Source organism: Caloenas nicobarica, chromosome Z (genome assembly GCF_036013445.1).
Source record: "Caloenas nicobarica isolate bCalNic1 chromosome Z, bCalNic1.hap1, whole genome shotgun sequence".
NCBI lineage: Eukaryota > Metazoa > Chordata > Aves > Columbiformes > Columbidae > Caloenas > Caloenas nicobarica.
In genome coordinates, this window is record NC_088284.1 from 84,179,623 (window position 1) to 84,196,390 (window position 16,768).

At 49.2% G+C, this 16,768-nt stretch overlaps 1 protein-coding gene across 1 annotated transcript in view; it reads right to left on the bottom strand.

Moving 5' to 3' along the window:
• ELL2 (elongation factor for RNA polymerase II 2) overlaps window positions 1-15,499 on the bottom strand; it is a 41,928-nt gene extending 26,429 nt beyond the window's left edge. The window contains exons 1-2 of the mRNA XM_065656670.1: window positions 15,371-15,499; window positions 2,424-2,471 (exon numbers count right to left, since the gene is read on the bottom strand). Coding sequence (XP_065512742.1) covers window positions 2,424-2,471; window positions 15,371-15,499 — 177 coding nt within the window. The remainder of the gene's footprint in view (window positions 1-2,423; window positions 2,472-15,370) is intronic.
• Between the last annotated feature and the right edge of the window lie 1,269 nt (window positions 15,500-16,768).

The following is a 16,768-nucleotide window of genomic DNA, read 5'->3' on the forward strand; positions in this document are numbered from 1 at the left end:
GAGACCCTCGATATACTTTCAACGCTTCTTGGATCCCTTTCTATACAACAGAAAAAAAAAAGCTTGCCTTTATTTTTTTTGGCAAAGTGACAGCAGAATCCCTTTGACGTCAATCTTAGCTTCTTGTTAAACATATACATGAAATAAAAGCTCCTCTCTCACCTCTTCTAGTGTAAAGTTCCTCTTCCCAATTCCCACATCTAATGCAACTCTGACCACCCCAAGTCAGAAAGTCCCTTTTATTTCTCCACTCCAGCCTTTCCCATCATCTATAGAGAACTGGGACTAGAATGCGTGTAGAGATGGAATATTAAAACAAAAAAGCCTTTTATTTTTAGCAGTAGTATTTTATCCTCCACTGGGAGTCAGTTGCCTGAATTGCAGAGGAAGCACTCTCAGCAGACAAATAAAATCACTGCTTGTTTTCAGCAATATTTAAGGAAATGTCTGGCTGTCGTAGGTAACCTGCAACCCCTCGGCACTGGGAAACACACCCTGAGAGCTCTGCACTCCGGGATGTCCAACTGGAAAACAGTTTGGAGGAGGAATGGGATGGGATGGGATGGGATGGGATGGGATGGGATGGGATGGGAGCCTTGCAAAGGGCCAGGCCAGTCCTCTGCCACACAATTTGTGTATGCTGGAAATACTCGGAACGTGGCTGCACAACATACAGAAACAAGGAGGCAACCATTTCCCTCCTGTTGTATGTATGGTAGTAAATATCCTGTTCTAATATACCATCTGCCTTGATGGCCTTAAATTTCTGTTCCCATTGCAGAGACTTAGGATCTAGGAGTCTCCTGCAATAAACTCCATAGTTTGCATTTCCTTAGTTACAGACAGATCTGAAAAGTAATATAAGAGATCAATGCTTCTGCAGCAAGCAGCAAAGTGCCTGCAGAAATTCCATCTCACTGAGCATGGCAGCAAACCTTACTGTTGAGTTTCATAATGAAAAAGCACATACCTGGATGAACTTGCTATTAGAAACAAAGGTGACACCATTGTAAATTAACATTTGGCTCTTCAGAAGTCTTGTGACTCTCAGATTTTGACAGCTTTTGATAACAACTACAGGTTGTTCCTTTTTTTACAGCTGAGAAATAAACTCTCACCAAGCCTGGTAACATCTCAGACCTCACATACTACTGCTTTAAAGCAGCATGTGAACTTTTGCAGAGCAAGAGAGGGTGCAGCATTGATGAAGCGTGCTAGTAATTTTTTCACACCAACAGCCAGGTTAATTATTTGTACTCCGAGAGCTCATTTTGAAGCCAGCTCCTGCGCCATCCCTCGCAGCACTTGCACACCTGTGCCAGGAGATCTGCTTTACTGGATTATTTCCCAGCCCAATTAGCAAATCCAACTTCCCTCCTGATGGCAGCACGATCTTGATCTGTGCTCCCAGCCACTCTCCCCTGGTACAGCGGTTTTGGCTGATTGTCTTAACTCAGGTGGTTATTAATTCCAGCAAGGAAATTATTTTGCCAGTTTAGTTTAAATTGCAAATCAGCTGTAACAAGAAAGGATTTTCTTACAAGTGCAGCATTAAAGGACTTTGATTTGCACAAGCAGCTTTGTTATAGATACAATTCTACTAGCATCTGAATACTGTTCATGCTGGATCAGGACTGAAATCTCACACCTTTGGGCAGGAATATGTCCTCATACTGGCATGAAAACCTTACCCATCCTTCCCTCATCCCTTCCTGGCTCTCTCTACACAGCACTGCACAGTTATATGGAAAACTGGACCAGTTAATGGATCTGAATTAAGGCTGGCAGCATAAAAGGCACAATCCCTACTTCAGTCTTTAAAAATGAGTCTTTGGCCATCCCTTAAAGTTTAAATATTAAACCTAAAATCTTAAATCATTCCTGTTAGAGATCACAGTCTGCATTTAATTTTACCTTCAGCTTTAGTTCTCCAGTTTGTACCACTGATTGATTGTTTAACACAATCTATAGCTTTTAGGAGGCCACAATTCTTCCTATTTTCCTTCAACAGGCTTGAAATATTTTATAAGAGTTTCAGAACAGGTTCAAGAAGCATCAGTAGTCTGTGGTATAAAAAACCCCACCCCTCAAATCTGCAGTTATGCTTCACACCCTGAAACCAACCACTTAAAGTCCACTGTAAAACGTTAAATCTGCACTACTCAGTTGACGCCTTACGAGTCACTCCTATTGCTTTCAAATTTTGGCTAAAAGGTGACAAAAGTAAGATTAAAAGAAGCATACCTACAGTATGATTCTCTTCCAGTTTCAGCTACAATTTTCAAGTAAATATACAATGAAACATACCTGGTATTAAGCAGGTCTTAAGAATGTTTGTAGGATGCATTTTATTTAAAATAAGTGAAAGCGGTTAATCTACACTGCATTTATTTCCCAATATAATAAGAGGACAAAATACTCACCCCTTGGGATCCTTGAAACTGAATTGAAGGTTGAGAAGAAACACGATCCTATGAAAGAAAACAAGTAGAACGTAAGCAAAATGACAAACCTCCTTACCCCAGCAAAAGCTATTTCGAGGCTCTCGCAGCCTCAGGGTTTTCCCTTCTCGGTCCCGAGAAGCCCGAGAGCTGGAGCTTTGTCCATCTCAGCAAGGACACTCGGGCACCGCAGGGAGTCACAGATGGTGCTGAAGGCTGTACAAAAGGTACTTGCTGGCACAGAAAGGAGAAACAACCTCTCCTCAAAGTACCATGGAATGTGGGAGCCCAAAACAGCCTGCTCTCCCTCTCCCGAACCCTGCCCTGCTGTCCTGGTGGTTTATAGATTGAAATTGTGATGCCGGAAACCAAACCTCCCAGAACAGCACCTTCCGTGCAATGTAGACAGCTCGGCCACCACCACGAAGGCAGGAGCACCACCCTTTTTCTGCTCTTTCGCTCTTAAATTAAGCTAATTAACATCAGCTAGCACGTGTCTCAAAGACGAAAAGAGATTCAGTACCATCGATCTGGATCCAAAATCCTCCAAGCTCCCCCCAAACAATCTTTGCTTCTTCAGCCAACTATCTGCCAAGGGAAATAACGCAATATGGCCAAAAATAACAAAAGTCACCTGCACCCTGTCTCTATAACTCCATGGCACCAAATGCAGCCTGTTCCTGACCTGAGAGGACAGAAGAGTCCTGCTCTGCTTCTGTGCTGACACCACAGTCCATGAAGACTTGCAAATATAAAGGGAAAAAAATTTAAAAATCAAGGAGGTTGCTCGTGGGAAATTAATTTTCTCTGTTGCAAGCTGGCTTCTGGTCTGATCTGCTCCTCGGCACAGCCCAAACAGCAACACCACCACTGCCAGCAGGAGCCCGCTGATAAGAATATCCCGTTTTAGCAGCAGTGCTGACTTTGCTCAGCTTTACTGAATCCTGAAATTACGCTGCTGGACACAAAAACATAGGGCAGCTGTGCTGACAAGCCCGATTTGCCAGGCTGTGTCCACAGGGCATTGCAGAGCATTTCCCAACTCACTGCAAACATGCTCAACAAGTTGCACCAAAGGATGAAATCCTAATCAATACAGACTTTATTCCAGGAAAAGCAAGTGTTTATGGACTTTTTTAAAACTATCCTTGGTTTTCCACAACTGCAGGCCTACATGCTGTCTGAAGTTACAGAGCAGCCAAAAACACATACAACCTTAAGGCCCGAAATGGCTTGCTGACAATTTGTCTACTCCACAAACCCTCCGACTCAAAACCAGAAAGTTGTACAAGTCAGCTGAGTTTGACATTCTTAACATACCTGCCTGCTTGTCCACATGTAAGTAAACTCATTTAAAAAATGCAAAGTCCAGCGCACAGTTATAAACCCAAGCCTTTGTCGGAGGTTTTCCAGAATAAAGTTTGGTGTTGCACACAGAAATTAATGTACGAAGGCACTTCACAAAACACCAAACCAGACAGGTGATGCCATGGTTGTGCAGGACCACGCAGCAGCCACCACCTTCTTACAGTGGCCCAGAGAATTTGCCACAAGCTGATTTTTGATCCGGAGAAACCATCCTGGCTTCACCAGTCACCTCCTGTACTGCAGCACAAGGAAATGATGTTAAAAAAAATACACAAATTTAGCAGGGCATCAAGCAGAAAGGTTTCACGTACTTGCTGACAGGTGGTCTGCAGCACCAGGCTGCTGAAGCGGGGACCTTGGCCCTGCCACCAAACCCGTCCCCACAGTGTCCAACAACCTGACAGTTTGAACAGCCCCCATATGGACCTACAGCTTCCCCAAACCCCGTCCCTCTGCTCCCTCAGGATCACACAGTTTTCCTGCGTTTTCTTCTCGTAGCCAAGTGCGTGAAGTTTTGGAGAAGCAGCTCGCTGTGGGAGCCCAGGAGTCCCACCAACGCCCATTCCCCTCATATTTCCCCACCACTCACTCTCGTTAGGGGTGTTAGTGGTTGCATCCCTCATTAGCCCTGTTCTGCATCTATTCACACACTTTTTGTCCACGGATTAGTCCAGTCCTTGTCTGAACCCGCTTACCTTGCCTGTCCCAGGGCTACTGGAGAGTGTCCAGAGGAGGGTACGAAGTTGGTGAAGGGTTTGGAGGGGAAGCCGTATGAGGAGCGGCTGAAGTCCCTGGTTTGTTCAGCCTGGAGAAGAGGAGACTGAGGGCAGAGCTCATGGGGCTGCAGCTTCCTCAGCAGGGGAGCAGGAGGGGCAGGGCTGAGCTCTTCTCTCTGGTGACAGTGACAGAACCCAGGGAATGTCAGGAAGATGTGCCAAGGGAGGGTCAGTTGGACATGAGGAAAAGGTTCTTCACCCAGAGGTGCTGACACTGGAACAGGCTCCCCAGGGAGGTGTCACGGCCCCAAGCCTGACAGTGTTCAAGAAGAGATTGGACAACATCCTCAGACACACGGTGTGAACTGTGGGGTTGTCCTGTGCAGGGACAGGAGTTGGACTCGGTGATCCTGTGGGTCCTTCCAGCTCAGGACATTCTATAGAATGAAGTATCCTATGTCAGCAAGGTGCACAAGTCCACCAGGTGAACAGACTCACCTGCTTTGCTTCTACCTGCTGGTTTCATAAAGTGCCCTCTCAGTCAAGTATTGCAAGACACGGGCAGTATCAGCTCTGCTGTCACATAACCCATGATTCCCTGAGCCGCCGGCCCGCATCCCTCACTCTGCAGTGGAAGTCCCAGCCCCCATCATCTCCCCTTGCAAGGCCGCTGCTGGAGCTGGACAGCACAGCTCTCCTCCCTCAACCCCTCACAAACCAGGAGTCCACAGAGGACTTGGAACATAGGTGCCCGAGAGCTTTACACACCACCAAAGGGACCCTTCTCCATCACCCTCAACACCCTCCTCCCAGATGGTCATGGAACTAACGCTTTCTCAGGACTGGAAACTGCAACTCCAGGATGTCTCATCTTGTAGCTACAACTGCCTGTTCCAAGTTTCATGTCATGCAGAGCTTAGGTTTCCCCTACAGTTTACTTTACCTGTGGTGAAAACAATATTGCATCTTTTTTGACACCAATTCAGATGAGCAAGGTCTTTCCAGAGCTCCTCAGCATCACTTTCACAGAATCATAGAATCATTTCAATTGGAAGAGACCCTCAGGATCATCGAGTCCAACCATAACCTAACTCTAGTACTAAACCATGTCCCTAAGAACCTCATCTAAATGCTTTTTAAACACCTCCAGGGACCACCTGAAAAACACAAGTATCACTTCCAAGCTTTGAGATCTCAATATCTTCTCCAGGCCATTGCTGAATATGTTAAGTGCAAGTGGCCCCAGGACTGAGACCTGGGAAATCACAGACAGACTCGCTGCCTTCCTGAAAAGCCACAACTAAGCCAGACCCACTTCTGCACATCATTCCTCCTGTGTCAATCCAACCAGCATCGCCTCCCACCTAACACGTCAGCTGATTCCTCCTCCCAATGCACCCTCACTAGTTTGGCCAGTTCAGCCCAAAACTTCTGGAACAGCACAAACTTAAAAACCCCACAATCCCACACCGGGGTATAAACTCCAGAGCCCTGCCTACTTAATCCAAGGAAGCGATCCTGGAAAAAACTGTCAGTGCCTGAAACAGCTGGAGAAACATGCACATCGCCTCACGAAAGAGTAGGAATAATCACGGATCAGGGCAGCTGGAAACCAAGATACAAACAGCTTCAGGTACACTGCACTGAAGTAATTACTCTTTATTTGTATCTGAAGCTTTTACTTAAGATAAGGAATAAATTCTCCACGGGAGTGGTTAAAAAAAAAAATTAGCTAGAGGAGCTGTGACATTCAGGTCTTAAAGCTCTAATCCGGGGCACAAAACCTCAAGAACTAGCTGGCTTGTCTTCTCCTGGTTCACTGTTTTGCTTAATAGTCTTTGGGCAGGGACTGTGTCTGCTTGCAAGACTCAAGATCTGCACACACATGGCACGCTGCAAATAACTCAGATATTTATGAGGCACCACCCTGGTATATGAAGCTAATTATCTACTATGTTCCAGGCACGCTGACTCAGAGCGAGCAGAAGATGCCTTCGTATCAGCACATTAGAGACTGTGACGTATAGTAACACTTTCCATATGCTTTGATGATTTTTACAGAGCTATGTATTACGTAGCAGGAGGCTAGGACAAGATACCAGTGTTCCTTAGCAATGCCAGCATAACCATTTCCCCAATAACCTTCTCCTCTTTCCATCAGGCTTTCTTCCCTGTCTCAGGGCCTACAGCTGCCCACCGAGCCCAAAAAAGTTGTCAATAACGAATCACAGAATCCTTTAGATTGGAAGAGAATCTCAACATCATCAAGTCCAACCGTCAACCCAACTCTGTCACCAAACTATGTCCCTCAGGGTATGGCCTTGTATCAGCACAACTCACGCTGAGGAATTAGAGGTCTCCTTGCAAGAAGAAAAAGCACTTGTAAGGAAAGACTACCTGCACTGATAAAGTCCAATAAATTACTGCAGACAGCATATTGCTGCTGCAGAGGATTCCTCCTTAGGTGCACACCCCAGCAAGCACATCGGCCGCATCCCAACAGCTGCAAGGACCGAGGGACCAAAGCAGCCAGTCAGGCTAAGCTTAATGAAGTTCAGATCACCAGCTCTGACCTCAAACGCAGAATACAGTCAAATAACCCTGTTGTGGGATGGCAGAGCCATTTCAATACGTGGATATGGAGATACTCTGATTAGTTTTGGAGTTACACTGCTTTGTTGGGGCTTTTGCTTTTTAAATATGCAATGTCTTCACACAATCCAGACAGTACCCAGTAACCAGGAAAACCCAAAACACACAGCTCCACAGCCTGGTTACTAGACAAACCCTGGAGACAGCACTCATCATCACACCAAGAGTACTTCACAAACACCGGTGCATTTATCCTCCTGTTCGCCATAAGCGGGCGTTACTACCATTTTACAAGCAGTAACAGAAAGAGACAATTATGATCTGTATTACCTGGTAGTTTTGGGTGTCAGATGTGAAAAATCCACGTTTTGATTTTCAGTGAGTCTTGTTGGCACTTGACATAGTCACCGGTGGCTCCCAGTTCCCTCCACTGTCCCCATGAGCAGCTCGCAGCAGTCGCAGTGCACACCAGGGATGCTGAAAATGGGAACACGCGACCAACCAGTGCCAAAACCAGACTGCCAGCACCAGGACGGAGTTAAGACAAAGCAGTGAGCAGATGCAAAGGGGGTAACGGGCCAACCTGGTGCATCTCATCAGCTCGTCCCACCTCCTGGAGCCACAGCACTGATGCTGCAGCCCTGGGGCCAGACAGGAGGAGCCTGGGGAGAGGGAAAGTGGTGGAGGTGCTAGGTCAGGAGGCAGGACAGCCTTTCTGAGGGAAACTGACCAATAGATCTACCTAGCTGTATTGGAAAATGAAAGTTGTATTCTTGCTGCATGGTCATAAGCTGCTCAACAGCCCACAGCTCCCTCCAGCACTTGTGGGTCTCTTCCATAACCTCCTCATCTGGGTGTTCCTGTTCCGGTAGGGGGATTGGACTAGATGATCTTTTGAGGTCTCTTCCAGTCCCTGACATTCTGGGATTCTGTGATTTAACTTGCTAACCTAGAAGAAGACATTCAAAAAAATAGCCGAACGGGTAATTTTCTGCAAGGGAAAGAAATGGAACAAGCTTTTCCCCTTTCAGGGCCCATGAAACCTGAAATCAGTCCAAGCCATCTCACAAAGTCACTGCGGACATTCAGCTGAGCAGTATCTCCAGTGATCACCAGTCAGGGTACACACAAGGCACCATGACTGAGCCATCACGTTTGCTAGGAGAGCATTTCACTGCCCTAAGCTATTCCTGCTGTCCCGTGTCTCATCAGCCACAACGTACTGACATCTGAAACAGGACACGCGCCTTAGTCACTTCATACCAGACCTCTGACTTATGCAGAGCACAGCCTTGGGTGCTGGACGAGGATTGTGTGGGAAGGCAACGCATCCATACCCCTGGAAGAACTACAGCTAACACACAGCTACCCCAAAGAAACCGTAGGGATTAGGATATTTTTTTTTTCCCCACTAACAGATTTCTTTGAAAACGGACTCAAAAGTTAGCGACAACACAAAAGCAACGCAGAGGGAAGCCACCCAGGCCTTGCTGCCATAAGAAAACAGGTTCCAAAGAGCTTGCAATCAACTAGTCGCTGATGAAAATGCACTTATAATGACTATTCATATTGCTCGAATTGATTAACTCTGCATTATCGGTTACATCACACGTTCAGATACATGCAATCTTAGATTTCAAGAAATCAAACTAAAATAGACACAACTTATTGATGCTCCATCAATACATTTAGACTGGCAACTTGGAGACAAATAGAGATGCTGCACAGGCATGTCCATTTGCTTGCACAGAAGTGAACACCAGCCTTCTACAGTGGAGAAACTGCATCAGTGGACAAAGGAAGGGCTACGGATGTTGTCTGTCTGGACTTCTGTAAAGCCTCTGGTACGGTTCCCCACAACATCCCTCTCTCTGAATTGGTGAGAGAGGGATTTGATGGGTGGTCTGTTCACTGGATGAGGAATTGGCTGGATGGTCATACCCAGAGGGTAGTAGTCAATGGCACAATGTCTGGATGGGCACCGGTGACAAGTGGTGCCCCTCAGGGGTCCATATGGGGACCAGTGCTGTTTAACATCTTCATCAATGACATCAACAGTGGGACCCAGGGCACCCTCAGCAAGTTTGTGGATGACACCGAGCTGAGTGGTGCAGGTGACACACCTGAGGGACAGGATCCATCCAGAGGGATCTGGACAAGCTCAACAAGTAGATTCATGCAAACACCATGAGGTTCAACAAGGCCAAGTGCAAGGTCCTGCCCCTGGTGGGGACAACCCCCCATATCAATCCAGGCTGGGATGCAAGGATGGAGAGCAGCCTCCAGGAGAAGGACTTGGGGGCACTGGGCTGAGAGATTGGCCATGAGCCGCCATGTGCGCTCGCAGCCCAGAAGCCAATGGTGCCCTGGGCTGCATCCCCAGCCCCGTGGGCAGCAGGTTTGGGGGGATCCTGCCCCTCTGTTCCGCTCTGGTGAGACCCCCCTGCAGTGCTGGTCCAGCTCTGGGTCCTCAGCACAGGACACCCATGGACCTGCTGGAGAGGGGCCAGAGGAGCCACAGGAATGATCCGAGGCTGGAACAGCTCTGCTGGGAGGACAGGCTGAGAGAGTTGGGGTGTTCAGCTGGAGAACAGAAGCTCTGGGGAGACCTTAGTGCGGCCTTTCAGTGCTTAAAAGGGGCCCAGGAGAAAGATGGGGACAGACTTTTGAGCAGGGCCTGTTGTGACAGGACAAGGGGTGATGGTTTTAAACTAAAGGAGGGAGATTCAGGCTGGACATGAGGAAGAAATTGTTGGCCCTGAGGGTGGTGAGAGCCTGTCCCAGGTTGGCCAGAGAGGTGGTGGATGAACCATCCCTGGAGACATCCCAGGCCAGGCGGGACGGGGCACTGAGCAACCTGAGCTTGTGAAGATGTCCCTGCTCATGGCAGGGGTGGCACTGGGGGAGATCTGAAGTTCCCTGACAACTCAGACTATTCCATGTTTCTAAGAATCTGTGATTCTATAACCAGCCAACTTCATCCCCCGGCTCCCCACTCAGAGTTCCTAAAAATTCTTGCTCCCGGTCTTCTCCAACACCCTCAGTTAACACCAGTCTGCTTTTCTCTTTCCCTAGGGCTTATTATTTTCCCAGTCTTCTTGTGTCATGAACTTTAGTTCCCCCTCCAGCCAAGTCCCACCTTGATCTCTCCCCAGTTGCTCCTCTGGGGTCGCATCGCCCCACTGCAGGTCCCAGAGCCCATCCTGATGTACCTTAACCTAAATCCAGCACAGCTGTGGACACATGCCAGCTACAGTTCTGAAAAGACTAACTAACAAGGTGTCCACCTTTGAGCTGACTTCAAACACAAAAAAGCAAAACCTCTGTCCCATCTGTGAGCAGAAGCACATCCTCATTCCCAGAACGAAGTCGGAGCTCCCTGAAAGGCAAACCCTTGCAGTAAAAACTAGTTTTCTAAGCACCAGACAAAATCCTAGCTGTTTGGGGCAGATATGAGCCATGGGGAATTTCAACCCTGGTAAATGAAATATGGCAGAGCCCTATGACTCCATTTCAATTGGTCAGATTGGGGGAACATCACGCAAACATTGCCTCTCATATGCTCACTGACTCAGCAGTTCTGCAGCTGCAAAACCCCAAAAACTGTTTGAAGAATAAAAACTTAAACGCAAGACAGATTCCTAGGAGTCACAACTATCCTTTAGTTTGAAAAGTTCAGATTTTACAGGCCAAAAACTTTGCTCTAACAGCATGCAGAAAAAAATACACACCTCTAGCTGCTTTTACCTGGAGAAGCACAGCTGAAACACGACTGTAGATGGACATTAATCCTGCAAAAAGCTGTGTCAGTGGAAGATAGCGCTGTCCCCGTGGCTCTGCAGACACCGCTCTATGCAGCATTCCCTGATCTCTTGACAGCAGTCAGCAGATTAGGTATGGCCACACCAGCCAGAGTGAAATTATAGGTTGCAGCTAAGCCAGATGAGAGGCCCCGTGTTCACCAAGGTAAAACAACTGCACTTCTCTTTAACCTGTTCTCTATATACTGCTCCTGAGGATCATAAGTACCCAACTTTACAGCTAAGCCAGCAAAAGGTGAGTTAGTTTTTTTGTTGCTCGGCTAAATTTCTGCACGGAGGGTGGAGTTCAGCGCTATAACATGAGCTAATCTAATCAGCTGCCACTGGAAAAGAGAAGTTCTGCTCCCACCACTGACCCTGGCCACATGCTCCATGCCCTCCCATCGCCTCGCCTCCTGTGCTCCTCCATCCAGCACCAAACCAGCGTGGAAAAAAGAAACAAGGGCAAGTGTAGAGCCTTACATCCAGGCATGAACAACTCCAGGTTCCAGTATAGGTTGGAGAACGACCTGTTGGAGTGCAGTGTAGGGAAAGGGACCTGGGGGTCCTGGGGGACAGCAGGATGACCATGAGCCAGCACTGGGCCCTTGTGGCCAGGAAGGCCAATGGTACCTGGGGTGGATTAGAAGGGGGCGGTCAGTAGGTCAGAGACGTTCTCCTGCCCCTCTACTCTGCCCTGGTGAGACCACATCTGGCATATTTTGCCCAGTTCTGGGCCCCTCAGTTCCAGAAGGAGAGGGAACTGCTGGAGAGAGTCCAGCGCAGGGCCACAAAGATGATGAAGGGAGTGGAGCATCTCCCATATGAGGAAAGGCTGAGGGAGCTGGGGCTCTTGAGCTTGGAGAAGAGGAGACTGAGGGGTGCCCTTATTCATGGTTATCAATATGGAAAGGGTGAGTGTCACGAGGATGGAGCCAGGCTCTTCTCAGTGACAACCAATGATAGATAGGACAAGGGGCAATGGGTGCAAACTTAAATATGAGAAGAAACTTCTTCTCAGTGAGGGTGACAGAGCCTGGAACAGGCTGCCCAAGGAGGTTGTGGAGTCTCCTTCTCTGCAGACATTCAAACCCGCCTGGACACCTTCCTGTGTAACCTCATCTGGGTGTTCCTGCTCCAGCGAGGGGATTGGACTGGATGAGCTTTCGAGGTCCCTTCCAATCCCTGACATTCTGTGATTCTGTGAAAAGAACTCCACAACTCAATAAATGGGTTCACCCAAGTCCCAGGGAGCAACACGAGGGATGCGGGAGGCGATGTACCACATCTGGCAGCAGCAAGATGCCAGAGCAGCTGAGCGTGGTCCCGCGGGCAGGGAATGCTCAGCTCTGATTTTGGAGCTGGACCCCAGACATTGTCTGTCCACAGGACACAGATGCACCGGAGAATCATCTTGCACGTCTTGCTGCTCGCTCTGCAGAGCAGCTGAATCGCTTGCCTCAGAGGGCAACAGACAACACTTAACTGAAGGCAAAGTATTACTATCCACTAAACAGAACTCAATTAAAAAAAAAATCCATGCTTTAAATTAATTAATACTGCCACAGATGATGCCCAAGGATTTTAAAGCATGCTGCTCAATACTGCCAAAGGAAATCTAGGCAAGAATATCTTCCGTCACCTGAACCCAGGCTAAGCCAGGACATGGTGATGGAGCATGCGAGGCAAAGAGAACCAGGGTTTGTACTCACCAGCACCAGGCTGCTGCACAGACACAACCTCCGCTCCATGTTTCTGAAGGTGGAGTTGAAGTTAGATGATTTTAAAGTAAAAATTTAAGAGTCTTTCAAGTTTTCTTTAACTGTCACGCCAGCTAAGAAAATCCTCAGCAGAGGTTGTGAGTGCTTCATTCTTTATGCAGACTGTTTAAATTTGTATGTAAGCAACCAACAACACAGAGCCAGATTACAAGCTGCCAGGTTCCACAGGTGACGGGATAAGTAAGTCAGAGGGTTATCCTGATTTCTCACCTCTACACTTTCTGAGATATTACCTGTGCTACACAGATAAGATCTCTAGCACAGAACGGAGGCAACAGCAGAGCTGCAGGTCACCTTCCTTGCATCCCCTTTACTACATTCCCCAGTTCTAAGCAATGCTGATTTTAAGCCTTCATTGTAAGTTTTTCAGTTGCACAGTCAGAACCGAAATAGGTCAGCAACATAGATGTGCGTTAAGCTATAGAGAAGGAAGGTTCCACCAGCTGCAGACCATCAATCCTGTCCTCCCCCGGCACCAGACAGACGTGTGAGCTCGCAGAATGAAACCTGACCTGTTTTGAATGGAGACAGCATCCCCTGATGGCGGTATTCTTGTCAAATATTAATAAAACAAACCGAAAAGCATCTGCAGTAAGATAACTCTGAGAATGACTTCCTGAAGCGCCACGGTTTTTCTGCCAGTACAAGAGTCAGAAACGTGTGATTTGGTTTAATAGTTTAAAATATTACTCTTTTTAAACCGAGAAATTCCAGAGGCTAGAATAACAGAGCTAGAAGTTTTTATGTTCCATTATTCTTCCACTTGCCACTGCTCAAATGGCACATTCAGACTCAAGAAGGAGCAGATTACGGAAAGCAGACCTGCAGGAAGCGTTAGAGACTCATTTACTGCTAGGAAGACGAAGAAACAGTGAAATATGGAAAAGAATTTCAATTATTTTTTTGATCATAATGACCACAAATAACTCTTTATTCAGTTTGCGATATCCTGATGATTAAGCATGTATTACTCATTTTTCATGCAAAATCGCATTAACTCAGAAATTGATACTGATTTAGAAAAAAAATAGGTAAATTATTTACCCAAGTTGTTTCATCAATTAGAAATAATTAAACTTCTCCCAAGATGTATTTACCTACAGTAAAGAAAGCAGTTTTATTACAATCAGCACAATTTCCAACTTGCCATGTATCTGAACACACAGAAGCATCCGATTTCAAACCGCAACACCACATATCGCACTTCCACAAGGCGTGCACAACCTCTGGGGATCTCCGCCCCCGATTACCGCACAAAATACCCTAAACGAGGAGCTTGAGCTGCCTGGTGCTCGGCTCCCATCACAAGGGAAGCGCTGTGATTAGAACAGCGTGTCCCACTTGCATCCCATGGGCTGCGGGACAGCATCCCTCATCCTTCATCTGTCATACTTCGTCCCTCATCCTTCAACGTCACTTTAAGAACTCTTTCCACAAAGAACAGAATACAGAATCCACCAAACACAGCAACTGCTTTCTCAGTATAGTTATCTACTTTGGGGTCAAACCCAAATGCCTCTGGAATGAGCTGGAAAATTGCATTAGAAAAGAGAGTAACAATGGCCAAGCCCACAAAGTAGGTTAAAACCTTGGGGGAATATGACTTCTTCAAGAGGGGAGTTAAAATCAATCCCACAAGTGATGCCAAGTTAATGATAGTCACAGCCATGAACCCAAATCCCCAAACTTGCAAATAATGTGGTTTAGACGTATCCACAAAGTTTTCCTGATGATCACACGGGTGAAAAATCAGCTGTTGCAGAACAGTAGTACATGTTGTGGAGAAGCTTGAATTTGATAAATGACTGTTGTTTGGTATCCCATGCAAAGAAAAAATTTCTTCTCTGGCCAAGCACTGGTTGTGGTGCAGGTGGGTCAGCGGCATCCTTCATCCCTTATCCCTCATCCTTCATCCCTCCATCCGTCACCTCCCTCATCCCTCATAGCCCTCATCCTTCATCCTCCATCCCTCATCCCTCATACCCTCATCCTTCACATCCCTCATCCTTCATCTTTCATACCCCTCATCCTTCATCCCTCATACCCCTCATCCTTCATCCCTCATACCCCTCATCCTTCATCCCTCATACCCCTCATCCCTCCATCCCTCATACCCCTCATCCCTCCATCCCTCACCCTTCGTCGGGAAGACAGAACCCGTCTGTCCTGCATTAAAGACTTTAAATTAGCTGCAGGGATCCCGCGGCTGCGGCTGCAAATATCAAATACCTGAGTCACTTTTAGGACGGGTGCTCGCTGGCTGCGAGCCCTTCTGCATCCCCACGGACACGCCGGCCCTGCCCACCCGCGGGGCCGCTCCCCGCGCCGGGACAGCCCGTGTAAACACCGGATAATGACAAACCCATTAATTTCAGCCAGCAGGCACGCTGGAAGTCTGCGAAGTGTCACAGCGGCGGGGAGAACGTGCAACAACCTCCAAGTCCCACCGGGCTCCTCGGACCCGTCCCCGCGGTGCTGCCCACGGAGCACGAGTGGGGACCCGGGGGTGTCCCGGCACCTACACCCCCGCGGGCGCTGCGGGAGGGACCCCACGGGAGACGGGAAGGGGGGGCCCGAGCCTGCCAAGAAGACCCGCCCGGGGCTGCACACACGGAAACCACGGCGATCCCCCTCGCCCGGTGCGGAGCCCCGCCGCGCCCCCCGCCCCTCACCTTGCACTTCTCGTAGCTCTCCAGCACCCGCAGGGCGGTCTCGGTCAGCTTGACGTGCATCACGGTGACGCCGCGGTCGCCGCCCTCGCAGGACACCCCGTACCGCTCCCCTTCCCGCAGCTCCGCCATCTTCCGCGGCCCCTCAACGGCCACCGGCCGCTCCGGCCATCCCGCCCCGCCGGCCGCGCCGCGCAGCCGCGCCACGCCCAGCACACAGGGGCGGGCCGGGCTGTGGCGTCACTGTGGGGCCGGCGCGGGGGGAGCGCGGCCCGAAGCACCGGGAGTAACAGATTGATAGAGGGGATTGGATGGGGCACACGGGAACGGCGGAAGTTTGTGTTGGCAGTGCCCTCCCCAGCTCCCCCAGTGCCACCCCTGCCATGAGCAGGGACATCTTCACCAGCTCAGGTTGCTCAGAGCCCCGTCCAGCCTGGCCTGGGATGTCTCCAGGGATGGTTCATCCACCACCTCTCTGGCCAACCTGGGACAGGCTCTCACCACCCTCAGGGACAACAATTTCTCCCTCATGTCTGGGCTGAATCTCCCTCCTTTAGTTTAAAACCATCACCCCTTGTCCTGTCACAACAGGCCCCGCTCAAAAGTCTGCCCCCATCTTTCTCCTGGGCCCCTTTTAAGCACTGAAAGGCCGCACTAAGGTCTCCCCAGAGCTTCTGTTCTCCAGCTGAACACCCCAGCTCTCTCAGCCTGTCCTCCCAGCAGAGCTGTTCCAGCCTCGGATCATTCCTGTGGCTCCTCTGGCCCCTCTCCAGCAGGTCCATGTGTGTCCTGTGCTGAGGACCCAGAGCTGGACCAGCACTGCAGGGGGGTCTCACCAGAGCGGAGCAGAGGGGCAGGATCCCCCCAGACCTGCTGCCCACGGGGCTGGGGATGCAGCCCAGGGCACCATTGGCTTCTGGGCTGCGAGCGCACATGGCGGCTCATGGCCAATCTCTCAGCCCAGTGCCCCCAAGTCCTTCTCCTGGGGGCTGCTCTCCATCCCTGCATCCCAGCCTGGACTCATCCCGGGGGTTGCCCCCACCAGGGGCAGGACCTTGCACTTGGCCTTGTTGAACCTCATGGTGTTTGCATGAATCCACTTCTTGAGCTTGTCCAGATCCCTCTGGATGGATCACGGAGTCCAACTCCTGTCCCTGCACAGGACAACCCACAGTTCACACCGTGTGTCTGAGGACGTTGTCCAGTCTCTTCTTGAACACTGTCAGGCTTGGGGCCGGGACACCTCCCTGGGGAGCCTGTTCCAGTGTCCAGCACCCTCTGGGTGAAGAACCTTTTCCTCATGTCCAACTGACCCTCCCCGGCACATCTTCCTGCCATTCCCTTGGGTTCTGTCACTGTCACCAGAGAGAAGAGCTCAGCCCTGCCCCTCCTGCTCCCCTG